Source organism: Schistocerca cancellata, chromosome 3 (genome assembly GCF_023864275.1).
Source record: "Schistocerca cancellata isolate TAMUIC-IGC-003103 chromosome 3, iqSchCanc2.1, whole genome shotgun sequence".
NCBI lineage: Eukaryota > Metazoa > Arthropoda > Insecta > Orthoptera > Acrididae > Schistocerca > Schistocerca cancellata.
The window spans coordinates 186,623,140-186,650,459 of record NC_064628.1 but is presented as its reverse complement, the minus strand read 5'-3'; the positions used below and the strand labels follow the sequence as shown (position 1 = coordinate 186,650,459).

At 41.2% G+C, this 27,320-nt stretch overlaps 1 protein-coding gene across 1 annotated transcript in view; it reads left to right on the top strand.

The window, feature by feature from the left end:
* Nucleotides 1–27,320, top strand: part of LOC126176191 (solute carrier family 22 member 7-like) — a 135,601-nt gene that overhangs the window by 107,960 nt on the left and 321 nt on the right. The window contains exon 7 of the mRNA XM_049923335.1: nt 13,082–13,269. Coding sequence (XP_049779292.1) covers nt 13,082–13,269 — 188 coding nt within the window. The remainder of the gene's footprint in view (nt 1–13,081; nt 13,270–27,320) is intronic.

The window sequence follows — 27,320 nt, the reverse complement described above, 5'->3', positions numbered from 1 at the left end:
AGAAACATCGAAACGGTAGTCCATATCTTTCCGCATTCGAATCGACAGGTCCCTCTTTACGAACTTGCAGCATGCTGCAGATCAAAAATAGGTCTCCAACTTGTTTCATAATTGAAATAAATTGTTGTAGCCCTGTCATATGTTGTACTGAAAAGTTTCTTTTCTTATTTCTTGATGTTGACTAGTTTCGGACACCTCTGTCCATTTCCAAATAATCCGAATCGTAAGTGTGATAACACAGGCCATAGCCTATGTACAAAACCTGCCCGTGCAGTGGAGATCAAAGCGGCACTATGTCCGGCTCAATAACAGTAAAAAGACTACATAGGACAGACAGTACTGATCTAATGTCCGTCCTATTTTGTCTATTTACAATTGCTGAGGCGTTTTTTATCATCACTGCTAGGGCAGTTTTTGCACCCAGTCTATCGCCTGTGTTGTCACACTTACGGTACGGATGGTTTGAAAATGGACTCATGCGTCGGAAAGTAGTCACAATCAAGACATAAAAAAGTTATTTCTCAGCTACTGACAGACCTATAACCATTTCTTTCAAGGTCTCTTTTTATTGCATCGACAGATTCATCAATTCGACTTGTCAGCTCTTGGAGAGTAGCTGACGCAGGTGGGACAAAGACTGTCTGTTACGTACTCCCACAGAAAAAAAATTGTAAAGTGTGAGGTCCGGTGACATGGGAGGCCAAAAGCAATAAACAAAATTTCGTCGTCCACCTCTTCCAGTTTAGCGTTGTGGGGTGGTGTTCGTTCTTCAAGGTGAAGAGGGCGCCGTCATGCATAAAAAATGAAATAATAGTAATCTTCGTGAAGTTGATTAAACAACCAATTATGCAGGCATTGTTCAGTTCCCTACATAATAAAGAAAGGTCGACAAACTTTGACAACATGTAAGGCACAAAACACATTCGGTTCCGGCGAGTCTCTTTCACTTTCGACGACGATGCCAGGATTTTTTCGCGCACAAATTCTTATCTTATGGTGACAGATTTGTCTGTAAAGATGAGTCATTCGGAAAAAAGAGTGCACTGCCATATCCTGGAGAACTAAAATACAGAATTTGCATCCTCTGTTACAGTCGCCGGGACGTAATTGCTACACTAACTACAACTTATAAGGCTTCATACGCAGTCGTCGTTTCAGAACACGCATCGAAGTACTTGATGAAGTTGAAGTTGGTGGGCAGAACGTCTTGTGTTCTCCCGCGGGCTCTGTGTGACTCATCTCGGACACGCTCGATTTTATTACCTGACGTGCATGGACGACTAATGTCTTCCACTTGCATATGCAACCAACTTCCAAAAATATTGTATGCCAATCATAAATCTGCCTGTGCAGATGTGACTTCTTGCTGAATCGACAGCGCGATGCACGTTTTAGTTTTAACAATGGACTGACTTCGCGCAGGTTTCAACACACAAAATGATCTCTTTTGTGGTGTAGTCGCAGTTTTTCTGCGCAAAAACAACGAAGCAGCTGTGTTAGAACTTTGGGATGGTTACTCAACTAATCGAATGCAGTGACATGCGCAATGCGTTTCTATCTCTGTCTATAACAAACAATTGCAATCTGTTCTTTCTTTTCGAATCACCCGGTACTCTTTCTTTGGGGTAAATACTTTCTTGGCGTCGTAAATTCCACTCCCACCTCCATGGTAGCAGATTGTGGTACAATGAGTGTTACCAGAAAAATTGTTAATGGGTTGGATTTTGTTTTAATAAAAAGAGATTCATATTTTTGAATATTACGTGCAGTGCCTGTTGGTAAGGCCCGCTTACCTCAGAAGGAATACACTGGTTTGTGACATCCTTCTCAACCAACCACTGAAACAATAAAATCTGTTTTAAACTTCCTGAGACCAAAACTCGCATAAAAATTAGCATTGACATGGGTTTGTAATTGTCCTAAGGCCAAGAGCCTCATAAAACCTACAATAACATTGCTTTGTAACTGTCATGATACTTGCTCAATAAGCTGTCCACCGTTTTCCGCTATAAATTTAAATCTAGAAACAGCATGTTCCATAACACATCAGAGTTCCTCAGAGATCGTGTTCAGAATGCATTGCGCAGTGCGTGCCTTCAGTTCAGCTGCATTTGTTCTCAGTTCGTAGTGTGTAATATTACAGTGTGTAACCTAACTACTTCGATGCGTGAGGAACAGCGTGCTGCAATTGAGTTTTTAACAGTAGAAATTATTCGTCCTCACCCTGAGCACCATCTCCTACAATACGAGAATGCCAGACCACGCACAAGCGCTGCAACAATCCGACTCCTAGGGTTCGCAGTCATTGATCATCCTCTATACATTCCTGACTTGGCCCATCCTATTCCCAAAACTTAAAAAAAAAACGCATTCGAGGACTTCACTTTGATAGTGATGAAGCGCGCAAGCAGAGGTGAGGTTGTGTCTCCGTCAACAAAGTGAAACATTCTTCGCTGACAGTGCTAAAAATTAAGTCTCTCGTTGGGAAGAATGTATTCTTCGCCAGGGTGGCTATGTTGAGAAACAAGTATGTAGAAATAAAGGATAAAGATGTAGAACGTAGATGTATAATGTTAGTGAAGTTTGGTTTATTTAAAAACCTTCAGTGTTTTCACATAAATTCGGAAGCGTTACTCTTTGGCCATGCCTCGGTTCGTCCTGATATACAAGATTTCGATATGCGTTATTCTTGAAGTTTCCTGCATAGTGGGTATTCCATAAGGTTTCGGGCTCGCACAGGGCTGACGTTAACACATTGTCACGACTGTTCGGCTTACATCTACTCAGACATTTTCAGGTGGGCTTTATACAACATACTTAATAGCCTTTAGCTAGATGATGTCCCTTTGTATTACGCAATGAGACTGAAACAGTGTCTTGACACAGAGATTCCAGAATATTCTGTTGGATGCCGTAAGTCAGTGGAGATCTAAGAGTGCTGTTACTCAATGGTGATAGCAAATTTATGAGATATAATGAGCTAATCTCAGCTTATAATTGTCAGTCAGTCTTCCACGAGCTGGAATTCGGCTTTTATGAACTTGATTATAAATAAGTGTGGGTAAAAGTGACTCTTCCTTCTCAACAAATGTTCCAGGGCTGTGGACTTTCGTGACGCGTGAGTTGGGGCAGATCGTGCTACTGTTTCTAGGAGTTTATTCTTTCGTTGTAAGACAAATGCAATGGCTAGAATTTAATCTCATATCTGTACCATCTCCCAAAGTCACAGCTCTCTGTAATGTTACAGAAAAACACCAATGGTCATGTAACAGCTGCGCCGATTACCCTGATGAGAATTCTGACCTATAAGGCTTAGATTTCTCTTCATTTCACTGCCACTTAAGGCGAATACCACGCTGGATCCTTTGAAAATGGAATGACAGTTCTCTCCCCAATCCATTTATATTCCGAATTTGTAGACAGAACTCGTCGTCGGTGAGACGTTAATCTTTATTATTCTTTCTTTGACAACGTATTTTGCAGATATAAAGAAATTTAGAAAATTATTCCGTATTTCGGCAGCGGTACGTTCTCCATTTAGGACAGTCTTCTTAGTACTGTAGCGTGACGAAGGAAGGAACTTTAATGTTTAGTTTCCCGTTGACGACCGGGCCATTATAGGTAGGGCACAAGCTCGGACTGTGGAGGTACTAGGAAGGGTACCTGCCGTGCACGTTTCAAATGAACGATTCCGGCTGTAACGTCCTTCGGATCTTCGGTCTTGGCTAGCACTCAGCGGTAGAGCATGAGATTGTTATTTCTTATGTATCGGTACCGACGTTACAAAAAGAACATTGATGATCTGAACTCGCGACTTGTGCGAGATATTTACTTCTCCAAATGTCGTAATTAAATCATTTATAATCGATGGTTTATTAGTTGCTATTTACATATTAATGTTAAGTTCAAATTAGTTCTAGCGACACCAGATTCCCTATAGACTGTTTGTAATCTCAAATCTATAATCAGTCGTAACAGTGTTATTAATTCCTAACGTCAAGGAGTTTCTATATAAGCGCCGAGCGCTTCAGTCAAATAATATCGCAGCACGTTATCTCTATAAATAATATTGTAAAACTTGAATGACAAATGCGTGAATTGACACGATATGCTGGTTTATTACAGAATATTAGTCACTTTCTAACAAAGCCGTGAGGAGGAAGCTTTCCCAGGTGTTGGAGGGAATTATAAATTATATGCTTGGTAACTATAGCCAAGTTCCATAGTCCATTAGTTATTGCGGATGAAATTGTCTATCTGTGTTCACTACCTAAATAGTGTTCACTTTCTAAATAGTGTTCACTTCAGGTTATCTATTTAAAAGTCCCTTCTGTCGAATATATGCAAGTCCTCTGTCTGAATTCTAAATAACGTAATATTTGAAGTCAAAGTATTGTTTCACTGCGTCATAGTAGATCGCAATAATCAATTCTGAAAAAACAATCTAATTGCGCCTACATATACGAGCATTCAAAAATATGACCTGATTCGGCTAACTCTCGTAACGTAGTGATAATGGATTGAATTATCCTTAGCCATTATTCACGAATCTCAAAAGAGTACTCACAATGAGTATTCTTTGGGAACGTTGGTTCTACTTTGCGATTTTTAATTATAATGATTTTGCGATTCGCTATGATTTTCAATTTTGAGTTTGATTTTACTGGAATCCTATCTTTCTTTCGTATGTTAATAAATTACTAAGTATTAGATTCCTGATTCAATTATTGCTTAATATCCAAATGATAGTGTTAACTGGAAATTTGTTTGCTTGTTCATTTTCATGGAATATGGATCTTGTTTTGGGGAAATCTTTGGGAATTTTGGAGCTAATTTTTGATTTTCATTTCTCGTCCGAGGAAGTGGCATTACACTGCACTCACTCGAGTGATTTTAGGAATTTTGGGGACCAACGAAAAACCCTAATCTGGATGGTCGAACGGGGAGTTGACCCCTATCCTCCCGAATGCATGGTGCATGAGTAGCAAGGTAGCCAGTACAACAGCTCACAAATGTAAGAGGGATGTTGTTTCTGTGAGACATCCTATTGTATGCTATGTCTGTGATCCGTGATGAAATTATACGGGGTGCAGCAAAATTCACGCACTCGGGCTTCGCAGCTCGACTCCTCACATGTCAATGATAAAAAAAATGTCTTTCACAAAATTTCGTACGGCGAGTACATCCGGCAGAAAAAGGACGTTAAATAGTGGCAATCTGGCAACACTCTTACCACATGTATGGTAACTACATCTGTCAGCACATACTGGCTTTACTGTACAGTTGGTGCAGTTGATAGAGTTTTGGGTTAGCATGCAGGAGGTCGATGGTTCGATCCTGGGCCGATGCATTTGCTTTTTGTTTGGTAAATAAAAAGATGGTACGGTATCAGGCATCTTAATCGTCAACTGAGATTTCAGTGGATCCTCTAGAAAACATTTGCACTTACACACTACAATCGTAGAGATGGAAGACTGGTCAGCTTTGAAAGAAGCCCTTTCTACGTCATGGGCGTGAAGTTATCAGCTTCATCTACTAGATGCGAAACCTGTTTTCTTTGTACCGTCCTCGAATGATCCCATAGATTAGTAGCAACTATTATTCTTGCCTCGTTCAGGTCCATTACACTTCGTTAGGGCCTTACGTTACCAGTACCATTAGCAATGCGCTTTGCTAATAACGTCAAGGCACGGTTACTATTTGTATGTGTTATCACTATGGTCCCACTAATTATGCCTTCCAACATTGAGCCCGGTAACCGCATGCTGTTCAGTACGTATCTCAATGCATTATTATTATTATTGTTATTAGTATTATTATTATCATTATTATTATATCGATGGGATTGTGGAAACATCATGTCTGTTACCTTTAGGGAAACAGTGTAATTCGAAACCGAACATTTCACAATTAGCGGTGTCGGGATGAATCATACAGAAAATTATCGGTCAGATGGGTAATACGCGTTAGGTCGAACAGCGTGCAGGGCTGACAGCGTATTTACACTTTATGCGCTGTACAGCGGACAGGGAGTAGAAGCGAGCGGCGTAATGCACCCGTGACAGACTCCAATGTACATGTGTACACGTTTTGAATTTTCTTATTGTAAACCTCTAAACATTGTGGCAGACGTATGGCATACACAAACAATGAATATGTGGATATGTTTCTGGGCCTTGAAAATTTGTTTCGTTGTCTGGAGCTGCGCCTTCGGGAGTCAGGTTATCTCTTTCCACCATCGCGTGACAGAGGTCGTCCACGAGCTCGCCATACTCCACCTACTGAAGAAGCTATTCTGGAGGTCATACATCAAGAATCTCAACGAAGTATACGTAGCGTAGCAAGGGTTGTGTTGGGTTGTTTGGGGGAAGAGACCAAACAGCGAGGTCATCGGTCTCATCAAATTAGGGAAGGTAGTCGGCCGTGCCCATTCAAAGGAACCATCCTGGCATTTGCCTGGAGCGATTTAGGGAAATCACGGGAAACCTAAATCAGGATGGCCGGGCGCGGGATTGAACCGCCGTCCTCCCGAATGCGAGTCCTGTGTGCTAACCACTGCACCACCTCGCTCGGTGCGTAGCAAGGAAGCTGCGTGTCTCGCAACGCACAGTAGTTAACGTGCTGCACGAGCATGGGCTACACCCCTATCGTTATGCTTTCACGCAACACCTGCATTCTGCAGATCGTCATCAGTGGATGTAATTCTGTGAATGGTTCCAAGAACAACAGGAAGCCAACGATGGCTTCGTGAACACCGTAATATGGTTGGATGAAGCAGCATTCACTCGTGAGGGGAAGATGTTCCACTACATGTTCGGCTTCCCGGCGGGGTCAGGGATTTTCTCTGCCTCGTGATGACTGGGTGTTGTGTGATGTCCATAGGTTAGTTAGGTTTAAGTAGTTCTAAGTTCTAGGGGACTGATGACCATAGATGTTAAGTCCCATAGTGCTCAGAGCCATTTTGAACCACGTTCGGCAGAGGATATGGTTGCAGCATGATGGTGCACCTCCACACTGTGGAACTAATGTGCGACAGTACTGGGACAGGGATATGGCTTGGACGTGGAGGTCCAGTTGTATGGCCACCGTGTTCACATGACCTAAATGCCCTGGATTTCTTCTTGTGGGGACACCCGAAGGAGTACGTGTACTCTACCCTGCCGACGAATATGGACGAATTGGTAGTGCGTGTTCATGCTGCTCTTGTTACTGTGGATGCAGCTTTGCTGTGAAGGGTCCAGAGCTGTATGATCCAGCAAGTTGCGCAATGTTTGGACGTGGAGGGAGGTCGCTTAGATCATCTGTTGTTCTGGGGACAACGTATTCTGTTTTGAAGGTCATGTGGTCATTAATATGGGCATTTTATTGTCACTGGTTGCTAATTTGCAGATTTGACCGCTCTTATTACATCTAGTATAAATGGCAAGTAGATGTTGTGTTATTGTACTGTGCTATCATCTTAAGCATCCCGAAATTTATATTGTTTTTTGTAGTTATTTTGACCTATGACAGGACATTTGCTTCAACTATCGATTTCTTATTTGTCTAACCACGTATTTGTTATGTTCAGGGTTACAAAAGTTGTAAATTTGGGATATATGTGACCTAAGAAACGCTGTATATTACAGTATGAAACACCAGAATGAAATTAGCAAATAAAAATAGTGCACCCCTACCCAGGCTAACTCGAAGCTCTATCCACAGCCCCAACTGTAGAACACGATGAGCATTTGCTGACAGAGGTAGTTACCGTACATGTGGTTATATTGTTGCTAGATTGCCATTCTTTAACGTCCTTTTTCTGTCGGATGTACTCGCCAAACGAAATTTTGGGAGAGACATTTTCTTTTATCGCTGGCGTGTGAGGAGTCGCGCTGCGAAGCCCGAGTGCGCGAATTTCGCTTCACCCCGTGTGTCACTAAACAATGAAATGCTGAGCGTCAAATGTTGCCTAGGAAAATCAACTAGTGTGCTAATAGCAGCAGTAATGAGCCCTTAAATCACGAAAATTGACGTATCAGTTACTCAGAATTGGTGTTCGTCCTGTTTACCACTACAATACAAGAAATGCACTTCATCTGAATGGGATAAGGGTACTGAGCAACGAATACTGCATTTCATGAAAGAACCTATTTTTGTGAGTCTCTCCTTTCATTATTGGTACAGGCTGCAGATCAACCTGTGATTCAGAGACAAATGACTTCATTTCTATAAGTAATCTACCGCTTTCATAATCTTGCTTCCAAATGTGGTTTTGTTCCGTTTTAAAATTATTTGAAAAGAGAGGTTTTAGACTCCGCATTCATATCACGGAAGCCACTAAAGACGCTGACACTGAGGACGGTAGCTACTGACTGGAGCAATAACCACAGTCCTACTATGAGGGAGGTGGTAGCAAATGTACGTAAGAAGACCGAGAGTAATCAGTGAAATATAAGTGATACGCTCTCATGCGTCGCTAAGCTATCTTAAGCCAGCGAAATATTGCTGGACACGACTGGGTGGCCGATCTGAAACGAAACGTAGAGAGAAACTACATACATTTCAATAGCCCTAAATTGAATGTGTGTATGTGTGTCCATCTCAGACTACAACAAAGAGAAATAGTGATTGTTTGTTATCAGAGTAGAAATTTCTAAATATTAGTATTACAAGCAGTATTACTACTAGTAACAATTTTCATTAGTGTTAGCATTTGTTGAAAATAAATAAATAAATAAGGAGAAATAACAGCCTCGTAAAAATACCGGGGCTGACCTGGGCCGGATGGTAGCACCATCTGAGGGCTCCGTGCTAGGATTACAGTGAAGACTTCAATGGTAGTGAAGGCGGAAAGAACGGATCTTGGAATGACGAAACTAGTAGGAGAATCAACACATGGAAAAAATCCATAATACCTGTGACTTGAAACAAACGGCAAAGTGGTAAGCATCTGTTCACCAGAGGTTCTGTTGAAAACATAATCTTCAGAGTTAACTAACATTAGTTGCATCTTTAGGGGACTTGTTACCCTAACTCAACAATTAATCAACAGTGGAGACGCTATTTGTGAGAGATTTTACCCCAGGGAGCACCCAGTCTCCCGTTTCCAAGGAAACGAGATATAGGCGTTCGCATTCCGGGGCCTACGACATTGGGCAAAGAATGATTCAGAGCATTCTGAAATCTGCTTTAGAAACAAACCCGCCAAATCAAACAATGAAACACAAATTTCCTAGTCTCTTTTAATGTAAATTCACAGATAAAAACAGGAAAACTTAAAACTTCAATAAACTTTCTAAACGAAAAAATATAATGATAACAGTATAGCAAGAAACAAGACTTACAGATGAACACCATTCGATTCACAAGGATTCAAGATGCTTCAGGAAAAACCAGGGAAAAGAATTATGAAAAAAATACCCTTATTTGGAACAGGTTTCACTGTCAACAAAAATATATTAAACTGAATAACACAATTTAAATCAGTCAATGAAAGACTAACATTTAGATCATCAAACAAAGTTTACACTATGTTAAGTACACAAGCGCCAACAAATGAAAAAAAAAACAGAACACAGAAATAGCAAACAGAAAATTTTTGGCAAAATGTATCAAACGCTCTAGATGACATTCCATCCAAAAACACAGTATTACTACGTGGGGACATTAATGCACAGGTTCTCAAAGAACGTCTGCAGAGAGAAAATTCTATGCACCTAAAAGGTCAAACGTTAACGGAGTAAATCACTTAAACCTATGGAGGCAGCATAACAAACTAGTGAAATCTACGTTTTTCAAAAAATTTCCTGGTAAACAAACCACGTCGATATAACCATTTCCAATTTCTGGTGAAAAACAACTCGATTATGTTGCTGCAACTGGACATTCTGCAACTGAAGTACTCAAAATAAAAGTTGTCAAGAGCGCCCTTTAATTCAGATCACTATCTACGTATGTGTCATTAAATTCAAGGCTGGACCATAATTTGAAAAAGGAACCGATAAGAACCCAGAAAGTTTGACATGCAGAGGTTAGCTAGAGAAAATTATTATACAATGCAGCTGAAAAAAATACTACCTAGATGTTGGGAAAAAGTTCAAAATGATTTTACTGGGACTACAGAAGGAACTATCTCTTTAAAAAGAAATGGGAGCATGCTTGGTGAAATGGTGACTGTTATGAGTTAATTATAAAGAAACAACTAGCTTGGAATATCCAGAACACAAATAAAAATTATAAGAACAGGATAAAATTTATAGAAGCAAGGAAACATGCATCAAAATGTTTCAAAAAGATCGGAGTACAACACATAAAAGTTCAACGAACGTAACATTTTATGCAAAACTACACGAGGAACTTTTATAAAGCATTAAAAATAGTTTAAAGAAGCACACATCACCAGGTTTACGCTTCATAAATCCAAGAACACAAAAGACTGCGTATAACAACACAGCGAACTGCAGAATACTTGCAGATTCCTTCATAGAACGTATAACTGCGCTCCACCAAGAATTTCATTTTAATAATGCAATTCAACTACAACCGGACTGAAAGCCAACAACTGTACAGGAAATCAGAGAAGTCATGAAACTACTTATAAAAAAACAAAGCATCAGGAGAAGATAATGTAGTTGCTGAATTGTGGAAACACTCTGGTGACAACATTAGTCTGTGTCTAACAGAAATAATTAAAGAAATAAAGACAACAAACAACTTACAATCACAATGGACTTTAATACATTAACTATATAAAAAGGATATAAAACTGATCCTAACAATTATAGGGACTTCCCTATTACCAGTGACGTATAAGGTCTTTCTCATGGCACTTTTAAAGAGAACAGAAGGAATGCTCAACCAACAACCAGAAAAGTATCAGGCAGGATTCAGAAAGAAAAGGTCTTGTGCAGAGCAAATACTAACTCTAAAAACATAATAGAAAACAGGAAATTCAGAAACTTGAAGAATGTGATGATTCTGTACATTTTAAACAAGCATATGACTCAACTGGTAGAAATGCAGTAATCAACATTTAAAGGAGTTAGGATTTGAGAATAAAACAAGAGAAAGAGTTAAATGAACTTTAACAAACACAATATCAAATGCAAAATTTATGACGGACCTGTCAAAACCTTTTGAAATAAATCATTAGTAAGCCATCTACTTTTAAATGCGCATTAGGAAAGGTAGTGAGACAATGGAGAAAATCCATCAATACTAAGGGTGTTCATATAGGAAGAAACCCAAAGAAAATTACCTTAGCTTGTCTAGCGTTTGTAGACGACATGGCATTATTTACTGAGTCACTATGTAGTGTCAAAGAACAGCTCACAGAATTACAGAAACAAGAAGACAAAATAGGGCCACAAATATCATTTGAAAAAATTCATTTCATGACTAATATCAATGGAGCCCTTCCAAATCTTCAAATTCATAACAATCCTATTTCTAAAAAAAAACGTTTTAAATGTCTAGGAGAGGGGATCACAAGCAACACAAAAGAAAAGATAGCCATAGAAAATAGAGTGTTTAAAATGGAATTAGCATTCCAGATGACAAAGAACATTTACTAGAACACAAAACTAAGACACTATCAAAGGTTGGTAACGTCTGAAACATTTGATACGGCACACTTAAATTAAGAAGATATGGGGATCTTGTAAAGTACAAAAAGTTGAAAGAAACTCTAAGCTAAATAAGCTAAATACTGGGATCTAGAAGTAATAGTAATGTTGAATACAATTTAAGATCAATCAGAGCGCTCTAATTGAAAAGGTAAAGGCTAACTGACATAACGAGGGAAAGAAGACTACAGTTTTAAGGTCACATATACCGAATGGATAGTAACAGACTAACCAAGCAAATATTCAACTTACGAAACCGCTACAAATCCAGATCTACATGGTTCACCGAAACTGACAAAGATATGAAAACACACGAATTAGAATGGACATAACAGATAACACGATAATTTTCAGAAAAGCAACACAAAAGAAAGGATTCAAGGAAAGAAAGAGGTCTGCAAAAAGAAGAAAGTGGACCTAGGAAGAAAAGGAACAACCCCCTTAAAGACTCCAAGCGCTATGGGACTTAACATCGGAGGTCATCAGTCCCCTAGACTTAGAACTACTTGAACCTAACTAACCTAAGGACATCACACACATCCATGCCCGAGGCAGGATTCGAACCTGCGACCGTAGCAGCCGCGTGGTTCCAGTCTGAAGCGCCTAGAACAGCTCGGCTACAGCGGCCGGCCCCCTCGAAGGATGAAGGAAGTTTGGAAGCAACGAAAATTAAACACAAAGTAAAACCAAAGTCGATTTATCCTTCACTTTAAAAGGGTTATTCGGATAAATAATAACAATAAATAAAAATGTAGGTACTGGTATTTTATTAGCAATTTAGTTTGGTAACGGTAACAGTTACATTGTTTGTTGCAGAAGTGGTAGATCGTACTGTAACAGTAGAGATAGCAGTAGGTATAATGATAACTATAAATTACTCAAGATAATTTAAGTTACGAGAGTCTATGGCTCTCTTTCTGTCACAACAAAGGAGGACCCAGCTGAAGGTGGACAGAGGTACTATAGGAAAACGATTGGTAGCCATCTAAATACTAGAGTGGTAGTAGTAGAAAAAATAAAAAGAAGAAAAAGTACATGATTGTTATGGGCAATGTAAGCTTGACTCAGGACAGAAAAGAGAAGAAAGAAAAGAAAAGAAAAAGAAAAAGAAAAGAAAAAGAAATAGAAAAAGAAAAAAGAAAAGAAAAGAAAAAACAGGGATAGAGAGAAGGATAAGAAAATAAGTAGGATATGATGAAAATTCACGCACTTACAATTCTGTATCTAACGATCCATTGTTTTCATCAAGAACGCGGACTATGAGAAGCAATTAAATAAAAGTCCTACTATAATAAACTTTTCGTTCTGTGTGTTACAACAGTCTTGCAATACGTATAGGAAATATTTAAAATTTCTGTTCACTGTTGAATGTTTAGGCTGCTAAGGATGACGTTCCGATACTTCACAGTAATCAACTATCTTTTGTTATCGTTATAGTAGAGGAAAGGTGTATGATAGGAGCTTTTCTGTTTTAGCGGGTACTTCCGGCATCGCCCTGACCGCGGTGGCCTTTGCGATGCAGTTCTTCACAACTGCGAGTGGTAGCATATCACACTTGCAGAGCGCGGAAGTGCACCCCACGTGCCTCCGGCAGATTACTGCCAGCCTCGAATGGTCGATCGCTGCCATCTTTCTCTCCTTCCTTCCGTACATAGTATTCAAGGTACGTTATGAGCTGTGCAGCTTTTGCGCTGCGGCTGCAACAAGCAAAGTTACCCTGACGGTCGCAAACGTTGGTACCGTGGCATTCACAGAAATTTATGCAAGGATGGGGTGGTGAAAAATTGTAGTCTTACCATTTTTGATATTGCTGATTCAGTTATGTCGTGTTATGAAGACTGTTTTTGGCAAGAGGTATACAAAGGAAGATATATCTCAATTGACTGATAATTGTCTGCTTAGCACTTTTAAGGTAGATTACCTGAATACCTAAACGGTATGCATATCTCATTAGCGTGTGCAATTTTTATACTATTAATATGAATATGGATGCTGTTATTTTTATTCAGCGTCCTGAAATTGTATCATCATATAATTGTAATTGGTAATCAAGGAGTTATGAAACAGAAGTAGAAAGTATTCACAAACAATTTATTACATTCCAATAATACTAGGCTGACACTGAAATTACTAGGTTGGTGCATAAGTTCACAGTGTTTTTCCCATAGTTTAATAAACACAACAGATAAGCAAAATAGAGACTTCAGTCATAAAAAACATATTCTTATTTACAATTTACAAAAGTCTGCCAACGCTGGGGTAGCTTTTCGATTCCGGGAATGTAGAAACCATGAGGTTTTGAGGTGAAAAACTCGTCGAGCCATCTTCGTAGCGCATTTTCATTCGGAAAGGAAATTCATTGAACATTGTGCGATAGAGAGCGGTAAAGGAGGAAATTTGAGGGAGCGAGGTCAGATAAATAAGGTGGGCGCGGAATGACTTCCCATCCCGAACTCCTATATAGTGTTTTTTGTCAGTCTAGACAAACGTGTGGCTGTTGAAGAGGAGCAGCAGCCTTTTCAGTAGTCGCAGAGGAAACAGTCTGTATGACTGACTGATCTGGCCAGGTAACACTAACCAAATCGGCCTTGCTGTGCTCGTACTGCGAACGGCTGAAAGCAAGGGGAAACTACGGCCGTAATTTTTCCCGAGGGCATGCAGCTTTACTGTATGAATAAGTACAGAAGAATGCTGAAGATTAGATGGGCAGATCAAATGGCTCTGAGCACTATGGGACTTAACTTCTAAGGTCATCAGTCCCTAGAACTCAGAACTACTTAAACCTAACTAACCTAAGGACATCACACACATCCATGCCCGAGGCAGGATTCGAACCTGCGACCGTAGCGGTCGCGCGGTTCCAGACTGAGGCGACTAGAACCGCTCGGCCACACTGGCCGGCAGATAAGCAGATCACATAACTAATGAGGAGGTATTGAATAGAACCGGAGAGAAGAGAAATTTGTGGCACAACTTGACTAGAAGAAGAGATCGGTTGGTAGGGCATATTCTGATGCATCAAGGGATCACCAATTTAGTACTGGAGGGCAGCGTGGAGGGTAAAAATCGTAGAGGGAGACCAAGAGATGAATTAGTAGATTCAGAAGGATGTAGGTTGCCGTAGGTACTGCGAGATGAAGAAGCTTGTAGAGGATAGAGTAGCATGGAGAGCTGCATCAAACCGGCCTCTGGACTGAAGACCACAACAAAACAACAGCAAAATGTGCGCGGGCGTTATCGTGCAGTAGCATCACTTCACGCAGTCTTCTTGGTCGTTGTTCTTGGACTGCATCGGAAAGACGTCTCAGTTGTTGACGATAAATGTCAGCAGTGATGGTTAAACCTCGGGGAAGCAGTTAGTAGTACACCACACAGTCGATGTTTCACCAGACGCATAACATAATCTTTCGTGGATGCTCTCAACTCTTTGAACGGGGAGTTACTGCTTTGTTTGGTGTCAGCCACACCTTTTTTTTCCTTCTGTTAACATAAAGACACCATTTCTTGTCACCATTAACTGTACGGGACAGAAATTGTCGGTGTTGTTCATAAGCCAATTGACGGCGTGGAAGCAGAGATGCTCATATGGCCACCAGCTGATTCTTTTATTTTTTTTTTAATTCTTGGTTTTGGCTTAGAGCATGAGGTACCCACATACAGACTGATATTTGAACCTTCCCCAACGCAATGAAATGTCGCGGGATGGTGCAATTATCACTGTTCATCACATCTGCCAGTTCTCGAGTACACTGACCTGGATCATTGTGGATAAATGCGTTTAAACGGTCTTCATCAAACTCCGAAGGTCGTCTTGAACCTTGGGAGTTAGCAACATCATCAAACCGATAGTCCTAAAAACGAGAAAACCGCTTTATTCCCTCACACTGTCCAAAGGCATTATTACCACACTTGTATTGAACTCGAACAATAGAACATGTCGGAAATGTTCCGAATTCTCCACTTCGTATTCCATTTTCTAGTGTCCATAGCTCATCTCACTATCTACAAATGACAAAATGATAATATGTCAACTCAAATAGCAATAGTGAACTGCAAATAAAAAATGACAGTCGGTAAATTACCCTAAGCAACAGGAAAACCAACACGAAAACGAAAACGCTACGAACTTATGCACCAGTCTAATAAAGATTTGAAATTAAAAAGTGAGAACGGTTGAGAAAACCCTGTTTGATATTAACAATAATAATACTCAAAAAGTGGCACCTTAATGTTTCACGAGGTGGAGAAACAGGCCATAAAAGTTTGAAAAATCTTACTCAACTTTGATGACATCTGTAACACATTGTGTACTTACTAATCTTCACATGTGGCGACGTTAATAGATTTATTGTAGTACTTCCAAGTTTCCTACTTTCAGTGTTGACTGGTATAAGTAAAGATGAATGAGATGTGTTTTCAGAATTACACTTTTGAACTGCTTGGAAAAAGAGAAATTCAGATTCAGCATTCGACTGAATGGATGTGGGAAATCTCTCAAAAGTGCCCTCAAATTAGCCGGTAGAAATGATTTTTAACATCCCATTATTGAACCAAACCGGTCTTCATCTCACCAGTTTTTCGAGTTATTAGGCAGCCAGGCCTACTTGACTAGCAGTTTTTTGACTGCATCTGGGACTGTGTTGCACCCCATGGAGTTTGAGAAAGTCGCAGTTCCTGGAGGCGACATCTTTCCGACCTGAAAATCTCAAATTTTTCCCTTTTTTCTATGCAGAAAACGGTAATATCTTTCATTCTAACTAATGTATTTACTCCTTAAGTGTAATGAACAACTGCGTAGTTCACAGTGCACAGCAGTAGCCTAGCCTTGTAAAACTGAATATAAAGACAGCAAGTTGAGTCGGATTTTCTTCGTCTACAGAAAACTGCTCTTGTTGATCCTTTGTGCAACGTGTAGTTCGATAAGAGCTGTAAGAGGGAGTGACAGAGAAAAGACTGAGGACACTATTTCGACAAAAAGAAATGTGCATAATTTCCCGTGAACGGCGTGAGAAACAGGTAAACTTAAAATATAATTATAGTGATTGTTAAAGTTACAGTGTTCCCAGTCAGGCTCAGCGGTGTCAGTCCTTCAGTTCAGTTGAGCCGCTAATAGAAATTCGTGAAAATTGTTATAAATAAAAAGTCTGTACTCTGATGTCAGGAGGGGGAAAGTGGTTCTTCTTGCAACCCGCCTCCACCACCCATCCTGTCCATTTACGGACGCCAGTGGTTGGTACGGTGCAGCATAAGTTTAGTAAACATCTACGGATTCCTATGAAAACTAAAGTGACCTGCAGATGGGTACATGCGAGCATTCGACTTTCGTCATATACATATATGGTTGAGGGCAGCCGGCCAGGCAAGTGAAGATCACGATGCATTGTGTCAATTTTTCACAGCGCTAGTCAGTTAATATGCTTTTTGCAAGACGTGAAAGTAGTACTTGACGAGTCACGTTCGTGAGAGTAAATGGCTTGGTAGATGTGAAGTACTGAACATGTTATTCGCAGGTTCAGGTGAATGTCGCGCAGATCAAGGGAATAAATGAGAAGCAGAGCAATTATCGTGTAATGAATAGTGAGTAGGGCTCCTAACATTTCTCCCCGACGTACAAGAAGGCATTTTTTAACTAAAATGTGCGATTACAAGGATACGAAGACACGAATTCCTCTATTCATTGAACGAATAGATTAATAAATTCATCGAACAACCCTGTCAGGAAATCTACTAATTTTCGGCTATTTTTCATATCTACAGTTTTACCCATCCACACCTTTGCTAATTGAGACATACGAAACGGTACTACAGTTTAGAGCAAATTTTGCAGTACGTTAGTGGCATAGAGAGCAATACAGCATCCTAAACGCAAACACGAAATACTCGTAGAAGAATTTCTAAAACTGACCAATGTAAAACATAAAGAGGAAGAAAAACAATAATAAAATAACGTGGCAACTTCCTTTGCAGTCGTGTCCTCTTAAGAAGTACTTGCATATAATCGTCAACTAATAGATGAAAATGGAATTCCAGATGTTGTCCTTGGTATTGGCAGCCTCACAATAACAGCTATATAGGTACGTGTCCCGTATGCCTTCTTCAAGTCACATTCCGTTGACAAACACGGAATTGCCACGAGTGAACATTCGCAAAAGTAAACATGAAATCCAAAGAGAATACCTAAGTAATAAAGTTGTGCAACTATGCCGGGTAGTCCGGAAATTCAGATCCTGTCATGAACAGAAAGCTGTAAAGCCTCTGAATAATGAACAGATATTAAAAAAGATGTCAAGAGTTTATGAAATAGTTATTTGTGTCATCTGTAAGTTCTTCATTTAACGCATTGTGTTTTCGAACTCTGTGAATAGTAATCTCTAATTGTTGTAACAGATCCAGCTTCATGCCGTTATCTTGTATATGCAAAATTGAGAGCTGCTCATCAATTCGTGACATGGGATGGCCATGGTTTATTCTTCTTGGAATTGCGTCCTTACGTTCCTTGTATTCTAACTTAAAAGACCTACTACCACTTTGGCCTACGCAGCTCGCATTTCAGGTGTTAAGCTGAATTTTGTAGTTAATATCACCTTATGTTTGCCGACTTCAAGTCATAAACTATTTCGTAGCTTAAATCGTAGAGTATTGTTGGTCTTAAATGCGGCATGGGTTACCTAAGTATGGAATTGTGACTCTCTTAGCATTCCGATTGCCATTCTCCTTTACATTCATCCGCTATTTGTGTCCAAATTTGTGTGAAATCTTATGGGACTTAACTGCTAAGGTCATCAGTCCCTAAGCTTACACATTACTTAACCTAAATTATCCTAAGGACAAACACACACACCCATGCCCGAGGGAGGACTCGAACCTCTGCCGGGATCAGCCGCACAGTCCATGACTGCAGCGCCTCATCCAGTATTTCTTGAGTATTGATTTATTCAAGGTGTTTTCATAGTAACCATTTGCTATGGCTAGCTCTTTTATAATCTTTACCTGATTCATTCTCTCTTGCTCATTCATCAGCACTTTAAAAGCTCTATCCATTAGCGAAAGGCAAAATGTTTTTGGCTATTTGGATGACAGAATTTACCGTGTATCAATATATCTGTTGTTGTCGGTTTTCTAACTACTTTGAAGGTATGCCTACCCGTATTATCCACAGGCTGCTGCTGGTTATTGAGAATTCTCTTGTCAAGATGATTAGTGAAACTATTTGCTATGATTTTGTAAAGTACTGGAACCCGTAGCCAGTCCGTCTATTTGTACATATAATTTATTCTTAAGCGTAAAACAATTGTATTTGAGAACGAATTCTAAAAGTTCAATAAATTCGACAGTTTCTTGCTGCGGTAGTCTTTTATATTTTAGCATTCAACGTCCTCACTGAAAGGCAGGTGCTTATTTATGTACCTTGCCACCCTATATTGCGAATTGATGAGTATCTCGCTATTTTGCATACGTGTATAAGGTAAATGAAAGGAACTGGATCTGTGCAGCAATTAGAGATTACTGTAATATCGCGGGAAATCATAATACCTTACATGAGCAGCTTACAGGTGACACAAATAGCTGTTTCAGAAACGTGTCCTTATTTTTAATATCTATTTATTATTTACATTTAGCAACTTTAAAGCCTTCTGTTCACGACGGAATTTGAATTTCCGGACTATCCGGCGTAGAAACACATGTTTGTTCCTTTGATATTCCCTTTAGATTTCATGTTTAGACGCACAAAGCGCTCCTTTGCGGTAGTTTTGTATTTGCTTTTCGAACTACGCATGTACACTGCAAGCTCTGTGACATGTTGTATTGTCCATCTGGTAAATGCCATCGTACCGCGGAAAAACAAAATGCGTGTAGGGGTGAACATTGTACCCGAGGACAGATGCATACTTGCATTGACCCATTGTGGCTTCCAGAATGACGAGATAAACAACGGTACGCCACGAAGACTTTCTCCAGACAACAACGCTCCTTCCTCCGGCCTAGACCCACCCGAGGATTGTTGCAGGGTGTTTGCTTTCAGACGTTTCACGACACGCATATCAATGGCCGTATGTCCAATGGGACATAAAACGTGATTCACGTGAAAAGGCCACCTGTAGACACCCAATGGACATCCAGTTGCGGTTTTAGGGTGTATATTCCAGTCTTCGTCGCTGAAGAATTGCAGTCAGCGTGGGAGCTTGAACCAGGCGCCTGTTGCAGAGGCCCATACGTAGCGACATTCACTGGACGGTCATTGAGGAGACACTGGTTCATCTGGGCATTCGTTGATCAACAGCTGCATGTCAATTCGCCCATTCACTTCCCTAGAGCAGTCGTCTGCCCTTGTCGTCTATGGCCTTTGTGCGCCTCAGTTGCCTCGGTGTCGGTTTTGGGTAGCGCAATTTTGCCATGCACATTATACTTTAACCACTGCGGCAGGCGAACTGTTTCCAAACTTAACCGTTTCGAAAATGCTTCCACCCTTGGTTCGAAATCCAATGATCATGCCCTTTTGGATGTCAGATACGTCGCTTCGTTTCCTCTTTACGACGACTACAGCACTGTTTCCCATGTCCCCCGATGCTCTTAGTGTGACCTCCACTGCTAGTGCTGCCGGAACTTGAGACGCAATGTTATGTGGCTAGGGACTCCCGTCGAGTAGAACGGCCGCCAGGTGCAAGTTTTTTTACTTGACGCCACTTCGGCGACTTAATGTCGATGAGGGTGAAATGATGATGAAGAGGACACACACACCCAGCCCTCGAGTGGAGAAAATCTCCGACCCGGTAGGGAACTGAATCGAACCGGGCCCCTTGCATGGTATCCTGCGGCGCTGACCACTCACCTATGGAGGCGGAAAGCTACTGAACGAAGACGTCCAACATAGGCGGTGGTCGCATTAATGTGACTGGACTTATCATCGCTCAGGGGTGCGACTAACCCTGAAATATCTACTGAGAGGTCTGTTCGACAGGACTCCTCCATGTCAACTGCCACTGAGCCACTAGCCAGAGTGATTAATGGCAAACTTCAAGGATTTAATATGTAGTGAAGCATAATAAAATGTACACCGTATCCAGCAGACTTGGCTGACATCATACGATCAGAGCAGGATCTTCAGGAAATCCATAACAGTATACAAAAATATGGAAAAGCGTCTGACTCTAAGCCAAATCTCAGGAAAAATAACCTAATACCGATCGAGAGAGGATTCAAACCAGACGAAAACACTCAATTCACAGTATGTGAGGACATTAAACTGCTGGGAATAACAGTTAGTAACTGCGCTGTAAAATCGATGGAGGGCAACTGGAAGAAACTTTTGACCACGACGAGAAGCTATCTACAACAGAAGAATGGAGGAGAACGGAATTTGACACCAATGGTATATTTTATCAACACGAAAATATTGTCAAAAATATGATACGTCGGACAATTAATCCTTGAGGTAGGAAGCGTAGATAGAAAAATAACAGCTGCAGTAGCTTGTTATACATGGAAGGATGAAGTCTTAAATGTGGGCATAAATGTTATAGTCCTTCCACCAAAAAGCGTGGGTTAACATCTGTCCAAACAAACTGTAGGGCATCTTTGATAAGGGGAATCATACAGCAGTGCCACAAGTACTGGGCAGTGCGTTGAGTGGAGCTTCAAAAACAAATAAGCCAGACAGTACCCAAGTATTAACAAATTTGGCGGGAAAACACCACAACCGAGTCACATCAGACTGCGTCTGCTGGAAATTAACCACCTGCGGCGAAAGCTAGCGCACTACGAGATCGAACCACCACTCAACTACATCGCCAAATGAAAGATAATGGAAGAGTTAACCGTATGGAAGTAATGTATCCCTTTAAGAACTGGAACATAGCCTGGAAAAACGTCCGCAACTAAGTGCTAGGAACCGACTTAAGATCCGCCTGGTACAAAATATTTAATGAAGCAATACCGGCGAAAGAAAAACTTCACAGAATACATTTGTCGGAGTCTGACAGATGTTGACAGTATAATCTTATCGGCAGTAGGCAGGGGTGGCCGAGCGGTTCTAGGCTCTACAGTCTGGAACCGCTTGACGGCTATGGTCGCAGGTTCGAATCCTGCGTGGGCATGGCTGTATGTGATGTCCTTACGTTAGTTACTGTCACTTGGGAGCAGTGTAGAAACGGTCTGGCTTTGATTTGCAGAACAAGACAGCACATGGCACCAATATTAGTGCTACAACCAGATTAAAACTACTACCCCGCCATCAAGGAAAACACCTAGACATGGTCAGTAGGACGTACCAAGCACTATTTGACCAGTAAGCAGGAAGAGCGTTCGTACATAAGCTACGAAGTATACATCGCAAACCAGGCACAACTATTAACTAAATGAGCTAAATCTAGGCACAAGTATGCAGATTATATCTCAGTACTAGAACCAATGAAAATATAAAGTGGTAAGAAAAGAAGGGATAGGCATAAGAATGCTGCTCTAAAAGTCTTTGTCTGGTTGGCTGCTGCTGGTGGTTGCCTCCAAGGACATGCCTTTTGGCAAATGAAGCATCTTCGAGCGCCTGCTCACTTTCCTAAGTTAAGTGGCACAGATAGTTACGAACTGCCTTCCACTGAAATCGGTAGGAGGGCGAGGGACCAGCTTTCTAAATATTATATCCTGTATCGACACAAAAAAAGAGGCTGCTGCGGAAAAACGGACTAAGTAGGGCTGTGAACCAGAAAAGATGATGTCTCTGAAAATGCCACAGGTTAAGAAGAAGAAGAAGAAGAAGAAGAAGAAGAAAAAGAAGACGACAAGCGATGAGATATGACTTGGAACACAAAATTTTCATTGTCTATTTACAAAATTAAGACAAAACCTTACTATACAAAGTGCTAAAGGCACTGATAAGGATTGGATGTTTTCGTCTATGGACGATGTCGATGGCCATCCTTCCCGACCAGCGTAATCTATATGGTCTTGGTCAAATTGTTGGTGCTATTTCACCGCACCTGGAAGTGAAATTGCATTTCGTCTATACACCGCCATAATTTCACGTTGGATCAATTTGCATTTTAGACCTCTTGCCCAGATTTCACTCCAACGCTGTGAATCACCCTTTATCCGTACAGCAGAAGAACTTTGTCTGCGGGTAAAACAGAACATACACCAACACTCTGTTCTGACAAAGTGTCAGTCCTTTGCACTGTGTTCTCAGCGTGGGATGACACGTGCAACTTACGTTTTTAAAGTCCCCTCGTAAAAAGAAAAAAATTATGAAATTTTGTCATATGATGACATGGTTGGAGACCGTGGCTCTTATTTGAGGACAAATGTTGATGGTGTTGAAACAGCAACCAGCCACAAATTTATTTTAAGTTCCTTTATTCAAAAGATACCGTCACCCGTTTCGAATCATTACAATTCATCGCCAGACGGCTTTCATGCTTTCATTAGAACATGTGGTGCGTGTTTTTACTGATTAGTTGCCCTAAAATGTAAATAATACATAGTTATAAGCACGTCACACAGATGGTTGCGTTACAGATTTGCACTGGGATGTGACTCACGTGAAATGTCGGTTTGGAGTACCTGTTTTCATAGTTTTCGTCCAGCAGACGACGTTCGTAGTTTTCGCCACATTACCATCATTGCATACATAAACGTGTATAATTGAGCGTCTCAGATTTGTCACTGAATGTATTTCCACCGCGTTCCTATCGTTGCACACGTAAATTTGTATCACTGAGCACTTCAGATGTGTCACAGAACATATTTCTAACATGCACCGCATGTTTTGGTAGATACAAATTGTTTACAAGCATATGAGTGTCAAAGATACTATGATCTATTCTAAAGAATTTGTTTTAAATAAAAGGGAACATTAATTATTGGACCTGTGCGCATGGAAACGCTATGGATGGACTAACAAGGAAACTAAAAGGTGGATGGCATAGGTAAAGGAGACGTAACATTGCTACACTGGATAAGACTTGAAACAAAATTATTTATTTCTTAAGACAGTGACATAAGAGATCTACATAGCTGCTGTTGCCTGGTAACTACGTACAATTGCTTGTAAAACGTTATACAATTGACAACAGAATCTCTTAATATAGAATCGCGGTCGTAATTAGAGGGGGGCGGGCAAGGTTTAATACCCGCATTCAGACCCACATTCACTCAAAGAGCAGCAAGGACGGCCCCAACACCAACATGCAACGAAGCTAGGAGGTTTGTTCCGCTGTGCTGAGAAATGATTAAATAAAAGAGTAAATCTGAATATCACGGTTGCATTTAAAGTTGAACGTCGGTTTGGCGAAACCGCCACAACGAGGGCCACACATAAACTCTTACGCGCTTAACATGAAATCACAAACCACAAATACAATTGAATAATCCGAACAGGATATATTTAATATTCCAAAATCAGAGAAATAAGTAAACTCTAGGACAGAGACAGGGGGCCAAGGGAAAGTTTGGCTCACAGTTAAATCGTGTGGTCACGTGGTTCGCGGAAATACAATTTCTACAAACTGTGACCAAATTTTAGCAACATTAAACCACGCAGCTGCGAGCAATTAACATTTTATAGAGCACACATTTGAGCAGACAAAGGTAATTGCAGAGGGCTAACAAACTAATATTAACTCACGTTAGTGATTTCCAACGGACATATAGTAATGAAACAAAGAAAATTCACAACGAGGCAAAAATAGTACAGATTCGGAAAAGATTACACACGCAGTCGCAGGCATACAAACATTCACACTGAACCGAGAGCGCACTTCCTACGTGAGATCGCTTCAACACGTGCCACACCTTTGTGCTACGTTCGTATTATGGGCCAAAGTCTGCATTAGGTTGATTGGTTGGTTGGTTTTGGGGTTTGGTGGGGGCTAAACATCGATGTCATCAGTCCCCAGTCCCAAACAGACATACTTGTAAAAGGCCTATACAGTAAAAGCTTAACCTCTGCACCCAGAGGGAGGGAACACAAGGGGTACAGAGCTAAAATGAACACCGCATTAACACAAAATAGAGGACACTTAAAAGGAGCAGAGCAAATAGTTGACTAGAGTAAAACAGACTACAATGGTTGAGGGATCAGGTAAAAGGTCAATCTCTCAACTACAAATGAACCTCCAGCTGGAAAGCGTTGATAGAGGTACCAACACAACTTGTTACCATAAAAGACACTATTTTGGTATCCACGTCACAATTACACTACTGGCCATTAAAATTGCTACACCATGACGATAACGTGCTACAGACGCGAAATTTAACCGGCAGGAGGAAGATGCTGTGATATGCAAATGATTAGCTTTTCAGAGCATTCACACAAGGTTGGCGCCGGTGGCGACACATACAACGTGCTGACATGAGGAAAGTTTCCAAGCGATTTCTCATACACAAACAGCAGTTGACAGGCGTTGCCTGGTGATACGTTGTTGTGATGCCTCGTGTAAGGAGGAGAAATAAATACCATCACGTTTCCGACTTTGATAAAGGTCGGATTGTAGCCTGTCGCGATTGCGGTTCTCGCGTTGGTCGAGATCCAATGACTGATAGCAGAATATGAAATCAGTGGGTTCTGGAGGGTAATACGGAACGTCGTGCTGGATCCCAACGGCCTCGTATGACTAGCAGTCGAGATTACAGGCATCTTATCCGCATGGCTGTAATGGATCGTACAGCCACGTCTAGACCCCCGACTCAACAGATGGGGACGTTTGCAAGACAACAACCATCTGCACGAACTGTTCGACGACGTTTGCAGCAGCATGGACTATCAGCTCGGAGACCATGGCTGCGGTTACCCTTGACGCTGCATTACAGACAGGAGCGCCTGCGATGGTGTGCTCAACGACGAACCTGGGTGCACGAATGGCAAAACGTCATTTTTTGGGATGAATCCAGGTTCTGTTTACAGCATCATGATGGTCGCATCCGTGTTTGGCGACATCGCGGTGAACGCACATTGGAAGTGTGTATTCGTCATCGCCATACTGGCACATCACCCGGCGTGATGGTAGGGGGTGCCACTGGTTACACGTCTCGGTCAACGCTTGTTCCCATTGACGGCACTTTGAACAGTGGACGTTACATTTTAGATGTGTTACGACCCGTGGCTCCACCCTTCATTGATTCCCTGCGAAACCCTACATTTCAGCAGGATAATGCACGACCGCATGTTGCAGGTCTAGTATGGGCTTTTCTGGATACAGAAAATGTTCGACTGCTGCCCTGGCCAGCACATTCTCCAGATCTCTCACCAATTGAAAACGTCTGGGCAATGGTGGCCGAACAACTGGCTCGTCACAATACGCCAGTCACTACTCTGATGAACTGAGGTATCGTGTTAAAGCTGCATGGGCAGCTGTACCTGTACACGCCATCCAAGCTCTCTTTGAGTGAATGCCCAGGCGTATCAAGGCCGTTATTACGGCCAGAGGTGGTGGTTCTGGGTACTGATTTCTCAGGATCTATGCACCCAAATTGCGTGAAAATGTAATCACTTGTCAGTCTAGTATAATATATTTGTCCAATGAATACCGGTTTATCATCTGCATTTCCTCTTGGTGTAGCAATTTTAATGGCCAGTAGTGTGTAAAAGTCGCTGGAGTTAGTGTAGGCTGAGAAATCATGCGAGAGCACCCACACTAGAGCGAGTTTCTTCAATTTTTACTTTGATCCCCTCCAGTCTTCCCTCTGCTACCTCAGTAACTATTCCTTGAATCGTTAGGGTGTGTCTTCTAGTCTAGTTGCCTTAAAATTGTTTTCTACTCGGTTACAATCAGAACCTCTTGTGTACCTGTCCAAACTATCTATCCATTCATCAGTATTCTTGAGCAGCATCACGTTCCACATGTTCATAGAATTTTTCGTGTCTGTACAGTGCAATACACTCATAGTAAAAGTGCTAGATCAATAATCATTTCTTCGCCTACTTTATTTCCTCTTATTCTAATACCTCCTATGTCTGTAGAGGTTGCAGTAATCTTTTGCTTTACCCATACATAGATGAGAATTATAGAGTATAATAAAATAGTATTCTTTTAGCTATATGAGCAAGTCAACTTTGAACAGCGGGAAATCCATTTTCGAGTGCCGGTCCGGCACAAATGTTCACTGTCGGCATTCCCTTACACAGCTTATGGTTGTTCGTTTCGCATCTGCGAATGCATTCCATGCATTTAATAACGGCTCTACTCACCGCAGTGTCTGTTGCTTCTGATATGGATGCATCGTTCTTCTTAGCAAAATATTGGTTCAAATGGCTCTGAGCATTATGGGACTTAACATCTGAGATCATCAGTCCCCCAGAAGTTAGAACTACATAAACCTAACTAACCTACGGACATCACACAAATCCATGCCTGAGGCAGGATTCGAACCTGTGACCGTAGCAGTCGCGCGGTTCCGGACTGAAGTGCCTAGAACCGCTCGTCCACCGCGGCCGGCGTTCTTCTTAACAACACAGGCATTGCAACATCGTATTTATCCTCCGACACCAGGCAGCAATTATCTGTGAAAATGTCCTACCCTATACCGGAATTACATAATGTGTGTAGGAGTACAGGCTGCGGCTCAGGGACGACGACATTTGAAAATTTGGCTCTGGCCGTGTGTCGGGGACGGTTAGCCAAAGCGGTTAATGCGACCCTCATTTACAGCGGGAAATCCGGGTTCGACTGCCGGTGTGGCACAAATTTTCACTGTCGTCATTCCCTACCATAGCTGACTGCATTT